Source organism: Ascaphus truei, chromosome 10 (assembly GCF_040206685.1).
Source record: "Ascaphus truei isolate aAscTru1 chromosome 10, aAscTru1.hap1, whole genome shotgun sequence".
In the NCBI taxonomy this organism is placed as follows: Eukaryota; Metazoa; Chordata; class Amphibia; order Anura; family Ascaphidae; genus Ascaphus; species Ascaphus truei.
In genome coordinates this window covers 15,549,219-15,564,965 of record NC_134492.1, presented here as the reverse complement: position 1 = coordinate 15,564,965, position 15,747 = coordinate 15,549,219, and the positions used below count along the sequence as shown (strand labels likewise).

The following is a 15,747-nucleotide window of genomic DNA, read 5'->3' as shown; positions in this document are numbered from 1 at the left end:
AGTTATTAAATAGAAAAGGTTCTCTCATGTAATGGTTGATAATCAGTGAATCTGTGTTACTATGTGATTAATACGTATGTGGCATTATATATATATATATATATATATATATATATATATATATATATATATATATATATATATATATATATATAAAATGCCACATACGTATTAATCACATAGTAATACAGATTACATATAATATTGTAATATGTATGTGTGTGTGTGTATAAATAATATATAATTAAGGTTTCAGTATTTTCCACCTGTTCAGAAACAGTATAGTTCCTGAATATTGTTTCACATATTAAATCGTGAAAGTACTTTTTTTAGTTAATAATTTAAAAAAGCAGAAATATTTCAACAGCGTGGCCATTACAGGGTTGGTCAGTAAATCGCCATACCTAATAACGACAGTTTCTAGCAATTTAGCGGCACAGCAGATGATACATGTACAGTAAGTGCTACACGCTTTAGATAATGACCACTACAAAGAGACACTGAACCTGTATACCCATTTTTAATGGGTATCTGTAGTAGTCTAATTGCTTGTGGAGATAATCGAATTTTTTTGCAGGTAGTAATACCATTTAATGGTGCACCATGAGACTTCTTCATAAATGGCCTTCTGCGAGCTCATTAGCCATTATTCACAGATGTGTGGGACCCTCACAAGCTCATGTACTTCATATATCTATCAAGTACACGTTGACCCTATAAAGTGTCACTGCTTGAAGACCACAAAGAATATCCCAAAGCAGGCAAACTTAAGAGCAAATAACTGCATTACTGACATGTGATCTTATCTTGTTAAATAATACTGCAGGAAGAACAATATTCCGACCAGTGCGCTGTGGCCTACTACTTATGTACCTCTGTATGAAGAAGTTTTTGCTGTCACAAAATTTAAACGAAATAATTATTTTAAAGCAGCAATCACTGTTCGTATGTACTGTATGTACCTATATTATAATCTGTCCATATATGACCACACATAAGCTATGGTGGGTACAAAAAAGTGACAAAAACCCTCCACCGTGCAGTGTATGACAAATACAAATCACGTCTCAGACAGGGCTGCAACCCTGCCCTTCTCCCTTATCGCCTAGCATCAGTGCTTACACGGCAGTCATGGATTCTGGGTAATTAGAAGCAAAAGGTGACACTGTGTGCTCATGTGCATGTCATTTCCCAGAATCCCTGGCTGCAGTGGAAGTAAAAATTAACAAACTGCTTAACTGAAAAGCAGGGGTGCAGACCTGTCTGAGATAGATGCGAATGTGTTTACAAGTGATATTTGTATTTGACATTTTCCATATATGACCAAACTTTGCCAAGTGACACCCTGGTTCCCAATTATTTCTGCATGACAGAGGGCCGAACAATCAATAAAAAAGCACCACTCTAACTGCTGACAACGACCATGTTATTCTCCTACTCATACCAGGAACATCAAAATATAGTTATTATACCTTGGGTGTCCTGGAGGTAAAACTCAGAGAGACCCCTTGAAATTGGAGTTGTGGGGGGGAGGGATTAAGGGTTTAGGAGTTAAAAATGGCATACATTAAATGTGTTTTTGTTTTTTCTTCTGTCTCTGCAGTCCTGGTACCTGGGATAAAGGTCACAGTTTTCCATCACCCCGCCTGACAGACCACCCGCCCTTTCCCATCTCTGTAACATGGAAGCAAGTAGTGACAACACGGCACAGTTACTGCGTCAGTGGAAGGAGCGACGACCTGATGTCATCAGCAAGACAACTATGGAAAAAAAATGATCTCATGCGGTCGCACGTCAATGACCATAATATTCAGTCTTGTTTCTTTTGTTTTATTTTTCTCATGTTAGGGTCTGATGAAAGTTCTCCTGCTTAGTAGAAAGGGTTGGGCTTCACAGTATTTTCAAGTGTTTCGTTGGTAGTGTAAACATTAAGTGATGCTGGGTAGCCGTAGTCTGGTGTTATTTACTGACTTGCTGTATGGCACTTTCCACTTGGAGCCCAACATTTTCTCAGAAGTTTCAGCTTCTTGACATTCGTGGGTGTGCTACTTCTTGAGGAACCCCGAAGGAGCAGTCCTGCCAAAAAAACAAAAATCTCAATGCACTCATAAATGTATACATTTTGTGTACAATTCTCCGTAGACATCATACCATAAGCTTTTATTTCAAAGGCATCAGTGGAAGTCGACTAAAAAGTGGTCAACAGCGGACATGTTATCTTGTATACATCCTGAGTGCTCTTACACAAAAACAAAAGGAATTGTTAAAATATCCACCAAAAATGTGTAAGAATCCAATGGGAGAGGCTACACCTTTTAAAACAATGTTTTTTTTTTAGTTGCTGCCCCCCTCCAGCAGTGAAGGAGTTAATTTACAGGACACACCTAGGACACATTTTGTTGCGTAACATATCAAATACAAAATGGCTGCCCTTCTTTTCTGACAAGGAGTAGTCACATCCATGATCCATAAGGGAACTGTCAGCATTTATTTCCATTCGAGTTGCAGAGCGATGTAAACAAACTAAATGTCGAAAACTCCTACTATTCACTTAAAACAAATGCTGCACTTAGACATAAGCTTGTTTGAAACAAATTTTCAACAATTACACAGAAACACAGCAATGGGGAAGATGGTCTGTTTTGACAGAAACTGACAGGAATCAATCAAAATAATCGTATTTGGATTGAGTAAAGTGCAATTTCATTGGATAGGTAAATATCTTTGTAAGATAGAGATTGTTGAAAATTCTATTTTTGTTTTCCAAGTCCTACCACCCCAGGACTCTAAACTATTGGGGTAAAAAAACAGCCTTGCAAAAGAAAGGGGAGCTATTTTTGCTTTTTATGTTTTTTATTGTTAAACTTGTATCCCTTAAAACTAAAAGAAAATGTAAAAAAATATATATATACAAACATAATGGTGCTTTTACCACAATATGTTAACTACATTAAATGCTAAGTAATCATTTTTCTGTTATCAAAGCACATAACTCAAATGAAATCATAATATCTCTTAATTTTATAAGCTAAAGTCACTATTAATGGAGTATGCCAATTCAGTCAAATGCTAAATTTTTCCCGAGACACAGGATTTTGTCAAACGCCTCAGAATCTGTACAATCGTCCAGATTTTATCCGTGTGATTTTGATCACTTGCGTCTCTGGGCTATAAACGCCGAGTGACCTGGGGTTACAGCACTTGCTGAGAAAAATGCAATTGGATCATAAACTTCATGTATGTTATGTACTTTAAAAAAAAAAAAAAAAAAAGCCAAAAAGACAAAAAAAAAAAAAAAAGACAAAATAAACAGAATACAAGTGATTTTTTTTTTCTACCAGACAGCGGAGCATCCCTTTGCTTCGCATGCAACTTTAAGAAGGTTTCCTATACTATACATATATATATATACCTTCTGTTTGGCAAATCCTGCCAATCAGAAAAAAAAAAGTCTCTGCATGTTCTAGTGTTAGTAACTAATTTTTATATAGTTAAAGTAGGATAAAGTAGAGTGCATTAAGACAAAACATTTTAATCCCTATTCCAGGCACTTGCCTTTTTACCCGTGCGCAGCTGACAGAGGGCCTGCTTGCCCATTTGGCAGTCATGGAAGGTCAACTCTGTGTTTCAACCCTATACAAGGGTTTCTACTACTGTCCTATACAATCAAGTAAAAAGAAATTCTTGGGAAGACACTTTGCTCCTCATCTTTTTCCCTGAACAATTGTTTTTAACTTTTTTTTTTTCCTCTTAGCCTCTGGGGGGCGCTAGTGGTGCCGGTAACGCATTGCTTTTGCAAAGCATTGCAGGTCCCTCTGACGCCCCAGGACAGGGGTGGCCAACTCCAGTCCTCGAGGGCCACCAACAAGCCAGGTGTTTTTTTTTTTGTTTTTTTTACGGATATCCCTGCTTCAGGACAGGTGGCTCAATTAGTGGCTCAGTCCTGAGCCACTGATTGAGCCACCTGTCCTGAAGAAAGGATATCCATAATACCTGACCTGTTGATGGCCCTTGAGGACTGCAGTCGGCCACCCCTGCCCTCGGAGTTAATTTGCACGAAGACGAAAAATTCCATATCAATGTGCCTTGCCCTGTATAGCGATTATTTGTGGAATTGTTGCACATGTTCCTATATAACTAGCAGGGGGAAGAGCTCCCCAGTCACACTTTTTTGGAGACACCTTTTTGTTTGGTAAATGTGACTTTCATGTTACACTTCACAGCTTCACCACGTAGGTAGATATTTTAGTTGTAACCCCACCAATAGGAGTAGCATGCTTAGTCTTGTGGCGTCCGTGCTATTGTAGGAGAGCAGTATTTTTTGGGGGGGGATGTTTGCTGCATTGTGAAATTTTATTTCAAGTCTTCCTTCCATTATTTTTTTTATTTGTTTCCCTGATCAATGAAAATATGCAATACCTGCTTAGATCCCGTAGTTAAAGCTTAGCAATTATAAGATTTTCTTTGGATTTTTTTATTTTATTTTTTTTTTAAGTTGACCAAAGTTGGTGCTGCACTTGACGCAGTGTGTTAGGTGTTTTGTCATTATACCTTTGTAATTACGAATGCACATGCAGGAGGGGGCTCTTTTTCGAGAAGCAGTCAGACTGTGAAGCACTGAGCTGGAACCCTGCTTTGAGCAATTTTTGTGTTACAACCGTTCCTATCACAAGCAAGCCTTAAACAAAAAAATAACCGACTTCCTTTTCTTCGACTCCCACACCCCATTTTTATTAGCAGACTGCAATCAATCCGCGTTCAACAGAAAGGAGGATATAATGCCCATTTTTATATGCACGTTTTTAAACTTCCAAGTTCTGAAAATTGTTTACTGGTTCTCTCTATTTAAGGAAGAAAAAAAAAAGGAAAAAAAAAAAAAAAGAGATGTTTTGGATTTTTTCATACGTGTCTGATACGTGGTTGAGTAGTTGTATTGTGTGATTTGTTAGTGTACGGTATCCACTTCCTGTCGCCAGCATCCTTTGCCTTCCCTCTAGCACTTAGCTGGGCATTACCTTATGACATATGTGCACTAAAAAAATAGCAGCTTTCAGTGCTTCACAGTGAAGGGAAAACAAAGCCTAGAGCAGGGGAGGCCGAGTCCGCTCCTCAAGGACTACCAACAGGTCAGGTTTTCAAGATATCCCAGCTTCAGCACAAGTGGTGCAGTCAGTCTCAGCTTCAGCACAGATGGCTCAATCTGTCTTTGACTGAGCCACTGATTGAGCCACCTGTGCTGAAGCAGGGATATCCTGAAAACCTGACCTGTTGGTAGCTCTTCAGGACTGGAGTTGGCCTCCCCTGCTCTAGACAAACATTGTGTCAGAACCTTGCTATTAGTCAAGGCGTTATCAGTAAATTGGTTGTATATACAATACAAATGCACCCTTTTATAAACAAAGCAAACTAAGCAATAGTTTGGGCAGTTCTAGTTGTTTTTGGTGAGTGTGTTGTAATCATGGCTGCAAAAGAGAGAGAGCAAACTGCCCACTCAGATATGTAATTTGTATGTTGTATAGTTTTATTGATTACACTGATTTATTCTACCCTATTTTATAATGCAGGACTTTTGTAATGTTGTTTAAATGAGGAAAAAATTCTGTCAATTAAGCTTAGCAGATTTCTGATTGTTTGTTACAATGGCAGCGTTCCTAGAATTGCTTTCTCTTTGTTGTTATTTTGTTTTTGTTTTTTTGTTTTTTTTGTTGCTTTTGGGAACTGGATTTAAGTTAAAAACTTTCCTGTTTCCTTTTTTTTTGGTATGTATTTAAATACACTTATTTTTCTTCTCTCGATGGTATAGCATATTCCTATACTTGAGAAGTATAGGCCACTGAATAACCATTTTAAATGGACATTAAAGGTATGCTGTATTTTTTTGAAGGTGTTTTGTCAAGATTAGGGAATTCTGAACAGATTTGCAGATAAAAAAAAATAGATGTTTTAAAGGCTTCAGAACATTACCTAGGCAGTCAAGCATGTTAACCAACAAGGTGTGTCAAGAATTAAACGCACTAAGTTTACTTTTGTTCACCTTATCACCATGCAGAAAATACAGCCGGAAAACTCATAGGTCACTTCAGTTCAGTTCTAAAGACAAAACCATGGTTTTAACATTGTATTCTTTAAGAAGAAAAAAACACACACAGTTGTTCAGGGTGTGCAGCATAGGGTCAAATAAAACAATGTAGGGTGTTTAGATGTTACTTCATTACTACCTTCAGCATAACATAGGATACTCTATCTTCCCTAGGTAAGATCTGTTACACAGTAACATAGCCAGTACTATGAGACATATGTAGCACTCAGTATTTGATCCAGAGAACCGTAGAAAAACCTGCATAGCACTTAAAAGGAACAGAGTACATCTCCTTCCCAATCCACAAATGAGCTGGATACTTTTAGATCAAGTTTCTATAAGATTTAGGGTTTTCATTATGAATGCAAAATGGTTAGAATGATTTGGGAAATACCACAGTAAAAGCTATTAATAAAAATAAACAATATGCAAAACTGGGTGCAGAAGATATGCAAAAACATAAATCTTTGGTAGAAACCTATCTTAAGTATTCTGCCTCAAAAGGTGAATAGGTAAAAAAGTGAAATAATCCTTTAGAAAGGAATATAATTATTCTTTGAAATATGATATTTGGCCAGTTTTGCAGCGGGAGACTTTGATAAATACGCCCTTTATATTTAATTATGAAATAGGGACAAGTCAACATAGAATATATTCATTCCATACTCCTATCTTATTCTCTATGTAGAGTCTGATTATATAGATAGGTTCCATAAGTATGCCCAATACAGCCTGATAGGCAGTGGGGAATATTCTAGCAGCTGTGAGTCTGTCCTTGTAAAACCACGCGGTTTAACATGGCCATGAGTAGCGGATTGAAACTAGCCCAAAATCCGTATTCTGTATTACAAATCGCGTAGTTTAAACTGTGTCTGTAAAAAGTGAGAAAACTGCCCGGTTTAACAGCAAAAACGCCCAGATTGTACTTGCTTTTGGAGCGGAATGACCTGAGGTGGTACTAACGCCACCCAGAGCCTGACATACGGGGTTTCTCTTCCTCAGCAGAACCCATATTTCAGGCTCTGGATAGAACTCGCGATACCAATCTCGCCACTTTGAAGGAGGCGAGGGGGACATGCACGTTATTAGAAGCGGTTTTACTTTTTGCACTTAACAGAGCGGCTAGAATTCAGCTAGTTGTCAAAAAATGCAAATTTGAGCCTTTTTAGTCATTCTTACCGAATTTGCACAGTCGGAATGAATTCGCTTCTAAGAAAGCCTTTTCCGCAAAGGTTTGGACATGCGAGAAGGGTTTACAGACTAGCAACACGGCGGAAAGGGCTCTTTCTGCACGGATTTGCACAACTCGCAGCAACTAGAATATCCCCAATGTCTTTTACTTGTGCAATATATGTTATCTTTTCGTAGGGTAAATTCGCGTAGTCCTTCCCCCCCTAAAACACACAATGAGAATAATTATAACAGTACAATACATACAATGCATGTAAAGATTACGGTGCCTCACAGCACAAACAAGCTTCTCTTACATATTGGGATGAAAATGTGCGTGCCGTCACAAAGAAATCTTTAAATGGCGCCCATCATCCTAAATTGCACTTTTTCATTATGTACCTTTTTTAATTGGTCTTCGTTAGAAATGTCTACATGTACAGATAGGCTGCACACCCTAACAAGATAACTTAGTTATTAGGCTGAGTCCATAGAGACTGCAGCCGTGCGGAGGCGTTTCTATGGGCGGGCCAGTGACGTCACGGAGCTGGTTCGCCCTCATTGGGCGAACCGCTCACGTGACCGGCCCTCCGCTCCCCTCAGCGCTGAACTAAAAAAATGTGTCTGCTACGCCTCCGCACGCCTGCGGAAGCGTGCGCGAGCCCCTGCTAAAGCCGCTCTCATTGCGGCTGCAGGGGCTCACTGACGAGCACGGCTCAGCGGCTAAGCGCTGACCATGCCCGCGGCCTTAGTCTTTGGTTATCATGACAATGGGCTACATCTTGCAAACACGCTGCCCACTCTCATAGGCTTCCCTTCCCCTGGTATTGATGGACACACACGCAAGCTTCCTCCAATCACAGTATTCAGTCAGCCCACAGCAATATGAAGATCCCAAGGCAGTCATTTCTTTTCATTTTCTCCATACATTTCGCAGCTTTGTAGTAACAGTGTTATGATTTTTTTGCTGTACAAAAGGAAAAAAAACAACAACAAATGCTTAGACTAAAACAGGTTTTCCTTGTGGTGAGTCTTTTTTTTATTTTATTTTTTTTTTAAAGAATGTCGGTCAATATTGTACTTTGCATTGTGTCTCTGGAAATATCTTTCTTTGTATTGTTTTGTATTTTTTTTTTCTTTTGGTAGAAGGCCTCCATAGAACAAAATGAAATCACAACCAGCATGATAATGTAAGGAGAGCTTCAATGGCACCTAACGAAACCTCGTGAGATCTGTAGGATGAAAGTCTCACGATGGGAAGACTTCCTTCTTTAGCAGGGAGGATTCCTTTATCCCATGCTTGTAATGCCAATATGTCTTGAAGTCGATGCATGCTTTGCTGTTCAACAGTAAACTGGCTATGTCACCATTTAAGCATCACGTCCAAGGCTGTGCAATAGCCACATAAGTATCTCAATTGTTTTTCCAGTGAAGAAGCAGTGGGATGAAAATTGCTTTGATACAAAGTAGGTAACATTGAAGCTTTCCATACAACCAAACTGTGTGTCACCAATTCTGAAATCAATTTAATGTTGAATGCAAATCCATTACATGGTGCTATTATAGTCTGGCAAAATGATTTACAAAAAATGTGACACGTTGGGCTCAATTCACTCTGCTTTCCAACAATGTAAATGCATAGCAGTGTTTATCTGCATGAGAACTATGCACTGATCTATCTGAGAAAAGAAACTATCAACTTTGGTATCTAATTTCCATTTACTTCAATTCTTGCCTTTTTGGTCATTGTTATAAATGCCAGTTTTAGGACAGAAAGAATTATACGAAAACCAGCATAATACCTGATATATAAAAATGTAGTGCCTGTTAAATCTGTATTATATTGCTCTTCTGAAGTAACATTTTTGTACACCGGTAGCCTTCGCTGTCTGTCAGAACCTTCTGATATAGCTGATGTAAAATAACCGTACAATAATATTGCATGCTATTCCATAATGCTTAGTGAGCTGTATGAATATTACTCACAGTTATGTTAAGTCTTTTTTTCTGACTTGGTTCTTGTCAGATAGATTTAAAGATATTTCACCAAGAACGCAAATTCTGTCTTTCTTGATTTTTTTTTGGTGTTTTCAGTATTTTGGAGGTATAACATTTACTTAAATTCAGTATTACTTGTGTTTTTTTTTTTTCTTTGAGGGTTTCCATTTGACATATTGGAAACTGGTTAGCTGTTTATTCACTGTCCCCCCCCCCCCCTGAGATCCTTGATTCAGAGACTTGCATTTACAGTGTGAGAGTACTATAGGATGGAGGGGTTAATGCAGGGGGGCTCAGCTCCAGTCCTCAAGCCCCCCCAACAAGATCAGGTTTTCCAGATATCCCAGCTTCAGCACAGGTGGCTCGATCAGAGTCTCAGTCTTTGACTATGCCTCTGATTGTGCCACCTGCACTGAAGCAGGGACGTATGGAGCCACCTGTGCTGAAGCACGGATATCCTGAAAACCTGACCTGTTGGAGGAGGCTTGACGACTGGAGTTGAGCACCCCTGGGGTGATCAAGTCTCATCTTCAAAAACATGAAATAAACAGCTACCCAATGCTTTCCTTTCTTCACACCATACCTCCTCATATCAAAATAATCTGGAAAAAAAAATACAAAAAATATGTGGCTGTTTAGTTTCATGCACAAGTTCAATATTTTTTTTCTTTGCATAAACTCTGTACAACCCTGGGCCTGATTCATGAAATATATTAACGCATGTATTGATACACAATGCAAGTACAACTATAACAAGTAAATATGTGTGTGTGTGTATATATAAAACCCTTAACCCTGGCTGTGCTCAAAGCTGTGACCATGCAGCAAGCTTAAGCCTATAGGGAACCATGTTAAAAATGGTTTTTGAAGCAAAAAGTGGCACTGTGTGCTCATTTGCATGTCATTTCCCAGAATCCCTTGCTGCAGTGGAAGTGCTGTGTGATAATGGTGAAAGGCGGGGTTGCAGACCTGCCTAAGACATGCAGATGAGCATATAGTTGTATTTACATTTGCATATTTGCTTTGCTGTGGAGGGTTTTTGTCACTTTTTTTTACTCACCATAATTTAACTCAGCACACACACACACACACACACACACACACACACACACACACACACACACACACACACACACACACACACACACACACACACACACACACACACACACACACACACACACACACACACACACACACACACACACACACACACACACACGTCAGCGAAATCTGTAAATAGGATGATCCAATAGAACAGAACTACTTGTTCAAATTAGGTTGGATTGGACTGTCATTTATAACCCGCACTTAGGTTTCACCTGTTTTTTTGTTAGAAATATGAGTAGTGGATTGGATAGGATATGACAGCAAGATTTGATGGATATGCTATTTCTATCTTAACTTCATTGCTCATGAAGATTAACATAATGTGAACTGTTCTAAATTATACTAATGTACAGCATCAATTTGTTTTCCCAAATATTTGGGTCTGCAAATCCTAAAGCTCTGGTATTCATCCCTTTTCATAGCCTTTAAATATAATTTGGGACATCATGTGTCCCTTACCAGTCTTTATTGTCATGGGGGGGCTCATTTCTAGCACTAGTGACAAATCTTCCTGACAGTCCAATAAAAGCTATCACAAAATCAAGGGGGTTATTTATAAAGGGGGAGAAGGGGCAATAAGGCACTGAATGGATGCAATTTGCACCCTTTTTATTTGCATCTATTCATGAAGCATATTTTTATATTTAAGAAAATAGTGTCACATTGTTAAACCTTATATGGTGCAATTCATTAACAGACACAGCAAAAATCAGACTCAACTTGTATCTATTTAATTATTACAACACACTTTGTTGATAAGTCTAGTTTTTCATATGACTAAATCAGCGACTGGAACTCTGCACTATATTGTTCTTTAGTTAAAGCACTTGTTCCCTTCTCTGTCTATTCTCCAAGAATATAAAGTCCCCATTGAAAGGTGGGCAGCAATAATGGGTGCAAAGAGCAGGTGAAGGCATGGAGATTCTCTTCTCATGCTTAGTATTTGGGGATTGCAATAGAAAAAGAAGAGTTGTTTGCTTTACTGGGTGCAGGCTACTCCCGATTAGGAATCGTGGGAAAAACATATCCTCCCTCCACTTATTTTATTGCATTATTTTATTTTTTTTCTCACAAGCCTAAGCTCTTCACTGAACAAAGCGCAGCACCCAAGCTGGCTCTTGACCACATAAACCCTTATTTTTTTTTGTGTTTCAATAATTAATTGTCCCATAATGGGTGTTATTAAGATCTTCAGCAAAATCCTTTCTGCCTGTGTTAATACAATTTCTGTTTTATGAATCAGGCTCTCTGTGCCTCTAGCACCTTGTATTGACTCTCATGGTTATCATTTTAGTTTTACTGTGTTCTGTGAAAATGTGTAATTGGTTGAGAATCACTGTGGGCATCCATTCTTATTCAACTAAATCTCTGCAGGTTTTTTGAGCTGGTGTGGATTAGTTTAACTCTTGTATTCAACCTTTAGTGCTACCACCTCTCACATTACAATACAATTACTGGAAGCAAGTACTGCATTTCCTATGCAACGAAAAAGGAAAATAAAAAATTGCTAATGCTAACAAGCTGTTTTGGTGTTTATTTTTTCACTGAAAAGATACTTATTGCGATTTCATTGAGAACTGGAACACAAGGTGACATTTCTTGCATTGAATGAATCCACATGTAACACAATGTTGAATGTTAAGTTAGTTTCAGTATGTAGCCAATGTAGAAAAATATGAAGTAACATTAATCGAAATGTTTTCTTCCATTCATTCTCTCGTTTACTATCGCTCTTTCTATTGTTTTTTCTGCTCTTGGTGGTAAATGATTTCCATTCCATAATACACCCTTTCATCGTCACACTGGAAAGTATCATCACAATGGCGAAACATGTTCACAGAAAACACTCCTGAAGTATTCAAGAATACACGAGTCCTAGAAGCCTAGGAGAAACACCTACAGTACCAAACGCATAAGATAACACAACAGATATCTACAACAGTTTCCAAAATGTGGTTTCTCCATTGAGGCAAACGTGGTTCTGCTTGGAAATAATTTGTTCATCGTGTTCAAAAGACGAGTGTTTACAAGGCAAAAGCTTTCAAAAGCAAGGAAGCTCAACAACCATCATTTCTAACAGCCAGTCCACTTCCTTTTCTGGCCTTTGGTCACAGCTACAGTAGTGTGTTTCCCTCAAGCTCACGACAATTGCATTGCGATCTGCCTCTGTCCCATGCCTGGCCGTTACTCTCGTAGCTTTGCCAGTAATGGTTAGTGATCATGGGAGACGAGAGAGGATTCAAATTCTACTGAGATACCCTGGAGTCCATTACAAAGGAGAAAGTGATTCTGAATATGGCCAACATTTTTTTTCAAAAGATATGTATTACTAAACCAATGAAATGTGTTTACTTGAGAGGGACTTTCAATTCTGATCATGTCTGATCTTGATCTCTGCAAGAAATTGTGATTTAGCATATACATTACACAATAGAATAACAGTAATACATATTTTATATTTGATCATACGTGTGCAAATCTTCTAGTGCTTAGGTGGCCAACTCCATTCATCAAGGGCCACCAACAGGTCAGGTTTTCAGAGTGTCCCTGCTTCAGCACAGGTGGCTCAGTCATTATAAGGATATCCTGAAAACCTCACCTTGAGGACTGAAGTTGGCCACCCCTGTTCTAATGTGTTCCACTGGGATTAGTTTTGATTTAGTGGACAGTGAGAACAGTGGATCGAAGTCTACAGATAATACTAAGTAATGCAAAGAGGTCCGTGCTATGGGTAGTGTAGAGTGAGTATAGAGAGACAGTGACAGAATGCAGAACTGCACAGATGAATGACGCGTTCGCAGACTACAATTTGACTTTCAAACTTCTCCAGCAAAATATAATTGGATTGATGCAGGTAGAAGAAGAAAAATAGTTTGTCATAGCAAAGGAACTCTGTGTAAAACATAATCACTCTTATTAGCCGCCTGATGCAGCGAAAAGCACAACTCGGGACCACTTACTCTTGTTTTTCATTTGACAGGTTATTGGATCTCAGAAACTCCTACACAAGGTATTACTGAAGTCTGGGAAGAAATATACACCTAAAGACTATGTACTTGTTTTCGTCCAGATATCATCAATAAATGAGTTTGATTTATTCCTGGAGTTAAACTTGGGTCAATTATATTTTCAGGTCTCTTTTTAAAATAATATTAGTAAAGTAAGCCCAAGTATATTTAGTGTTTGGTTATTGGCTATTGGTCATAATTGAAACAATAGAATAGTCATTGCCGCCTGCAATTACAGTCTTTGCAGTGTGCAGTGATGTTGTCGCACGGGTACCTGAACCCAGTCGATCCCCCCAATGTGGCAAACCTCCACCCTACCCAGAGCCATCCAAACCCCATGTCCCTTCTAATTTACCAGAGAGGGAAAAGCAATTATGGGGAGAAGCCGGGCAGATAGCAGGTGCAGGAGACGAGGAGGCAGAACAATAAATACACACTTGGGTTATAAAAATACCATTTGCATTTCACTTGATACGTCACCTAAAATAATATCAATAAATAAATAACTTAAATAGGACGAGCAATGTAATTATATTTGAATACTATAGAATGTCTCCTTTTACACGTCTAGATCTCTCTTGAACTAGCTAGGAATAATAGCAAGCTCTCTTATATTGAGCAGGGCTGCCATGGGGGGTAGAGCAGGCAGTGTCCCAAGTCCAGCCGCCCAATCCTGGAAGTTCACTCAACAAGTCGGCCACATTCCTCCCCCCACCACCCTTTCCTGCTCAACAACCCAGAGTCCAGGTCATGATTGTAGCCCTGGGCCCCAGGAGAGCTGTCGGCAGCCCTGGTATCAAGAAATTCCCCAAATTATTCATTTAAAGGTGTAATCCCACATAGTCAGCCAGTTGACGTTTTGGGAGGCCTCTGAATGGAGAAGTATTTGCCAATCAAGTGTTTTCTTTATCATTATCCCACCCTGTCCCTATCAGAAAACCAATAAAGATAATGGCAGGTGGTGAGGGGGGGACTCAGGCTGTACAAGCACGCGCTAAACGCACAGTGACATCAAAATCCACTCCCTCCACGGTTGCCACCTTCTATTGAAGGCTAACGACGGCAGCTCCTGGTGGCTCCCTTCATCTTCCCGGCACTGGCATCCTCCCCTCCAAATCCCGTCAAGATGGCTGCGCGACGTCACGTGGTGCCTGTTACCTTGACAACGCGACGCTCTGTGACGTCACGCGGCGGCAAGTTGCCATGACAATGGGATGCCTTATGGCGCCGAGACATGTCATGGCAACGTGACGCCGCATAATGTCGTGATGTCACGGAGAGTCTCGTCATGGCAACTGGTCGTCAGGTGATGCCGCGACTTCATGTAGAATCTTGTTGTCATGGCAACACGGCGCCATTTGACATAGCGCGGTCACGTTGACTTGATTTGCAGGGGGAGGTGCCAGAAGATGCCACCGCCACCCGGAGATCTATGAGGTAAAACCGGAGGTCGGAGATACGTGTCCGAAACCCGTAGTATCTGGGTCAAACCCGGAGTGGTGGCAACCCTGACCCCCCCCCCCCAAGTGAACTTTAAATAATAAATGAAAAATACTTCTATGTGTCAAATGTCGGTAAGAAAATATATTAATTACCCCGAGGCGACCCCTTAATCATGCCACTGGAATTAGTTCACTTTGATCCCAGGAGGTATTACTCCTCTAAATTCCTTTATCCATCTGAGGTTTAATCTGTGTTTCATCTGCCCAGGACTTAGCTGTAGAAGCTCTATGGTCTGCAATTTATGAAGGTTATATCCAGAAACGGTTTTACGATGGGTGTGAAGTCTCTTATTAGCAAATAATTCTTAAATATAATAATCTGCTGTGCCAGACCTATAATTGCTCAAAATTAAAAGGGGTCCCGTTTTCCTGAAGTGTGTGTGTGTGTCTTCCCCTGAGGTTTAGCTCTCAGCAGTTACCATGCTTCATAGTGCCTTGTGAGACAACTACTGACTCAGTGGTATATACTGAGCAATTGTGGTTATCCTTGACTAGTACTATTTTACTATGATATAGTTCAGGACGTCAAACTCACATCATATGAAGGGCCTGATTAATTTTCATTGCACTTCATTCAGCCCATGTGTAGCGTAAATTCTCAACATACGCAGTTAAACAGAATATTTCAGGATTTCACATTTCGCACCTGCTTCTCCCCCACATGCCTCACTCCTCGCCTGCTTCTCCCCCACGTGTCCCACTCCTTGCCTGCTTCTTCTCCTACATGCCTCACTCCTCGCCTGCTTCTCCCCCACATGCCCACAGTTGTACTTACCTGCCAGCCCAGGCGATGCTTTGAAGAGCAGCCCTCCTCCTGCAGCGTCATAACGTTGTGGTGTCATGGCAATGCATCACCATGTGATGTCACGGCGTCATTTGA

General features: G+C 39.8%; 1 protein-coding gene across 20 annotated transcripts in view; it reads left to right on the top strand.

Moving 5' to 3' along the window:
• NFIA (nuclear factor I A) overlaps positions 1-11,877 on the top strand; it is a 426,576-nt gene extending 414,699 nt beyond the window's left edge. For all 20 annotated transcript variants that reach the window (XM_075615991.1, XM_075615979.1, XM_075615981.1 and 17 more), the window contains one exon: positions 1,604-11,877. In XM_075615991.1, coding sequence (XP_075472106.1) covers positions 1,604-1,621 — 18 coding nt within the window. In that variant the 3' untranslated portion in view covers positions 1,622-11,877. The remainder of the gene's footprint in view (positions 1-1,603) is intronic.
• The last annotated feature ends 3,870 nt before the right edge of the window (positions 11,878-15,747 follow it).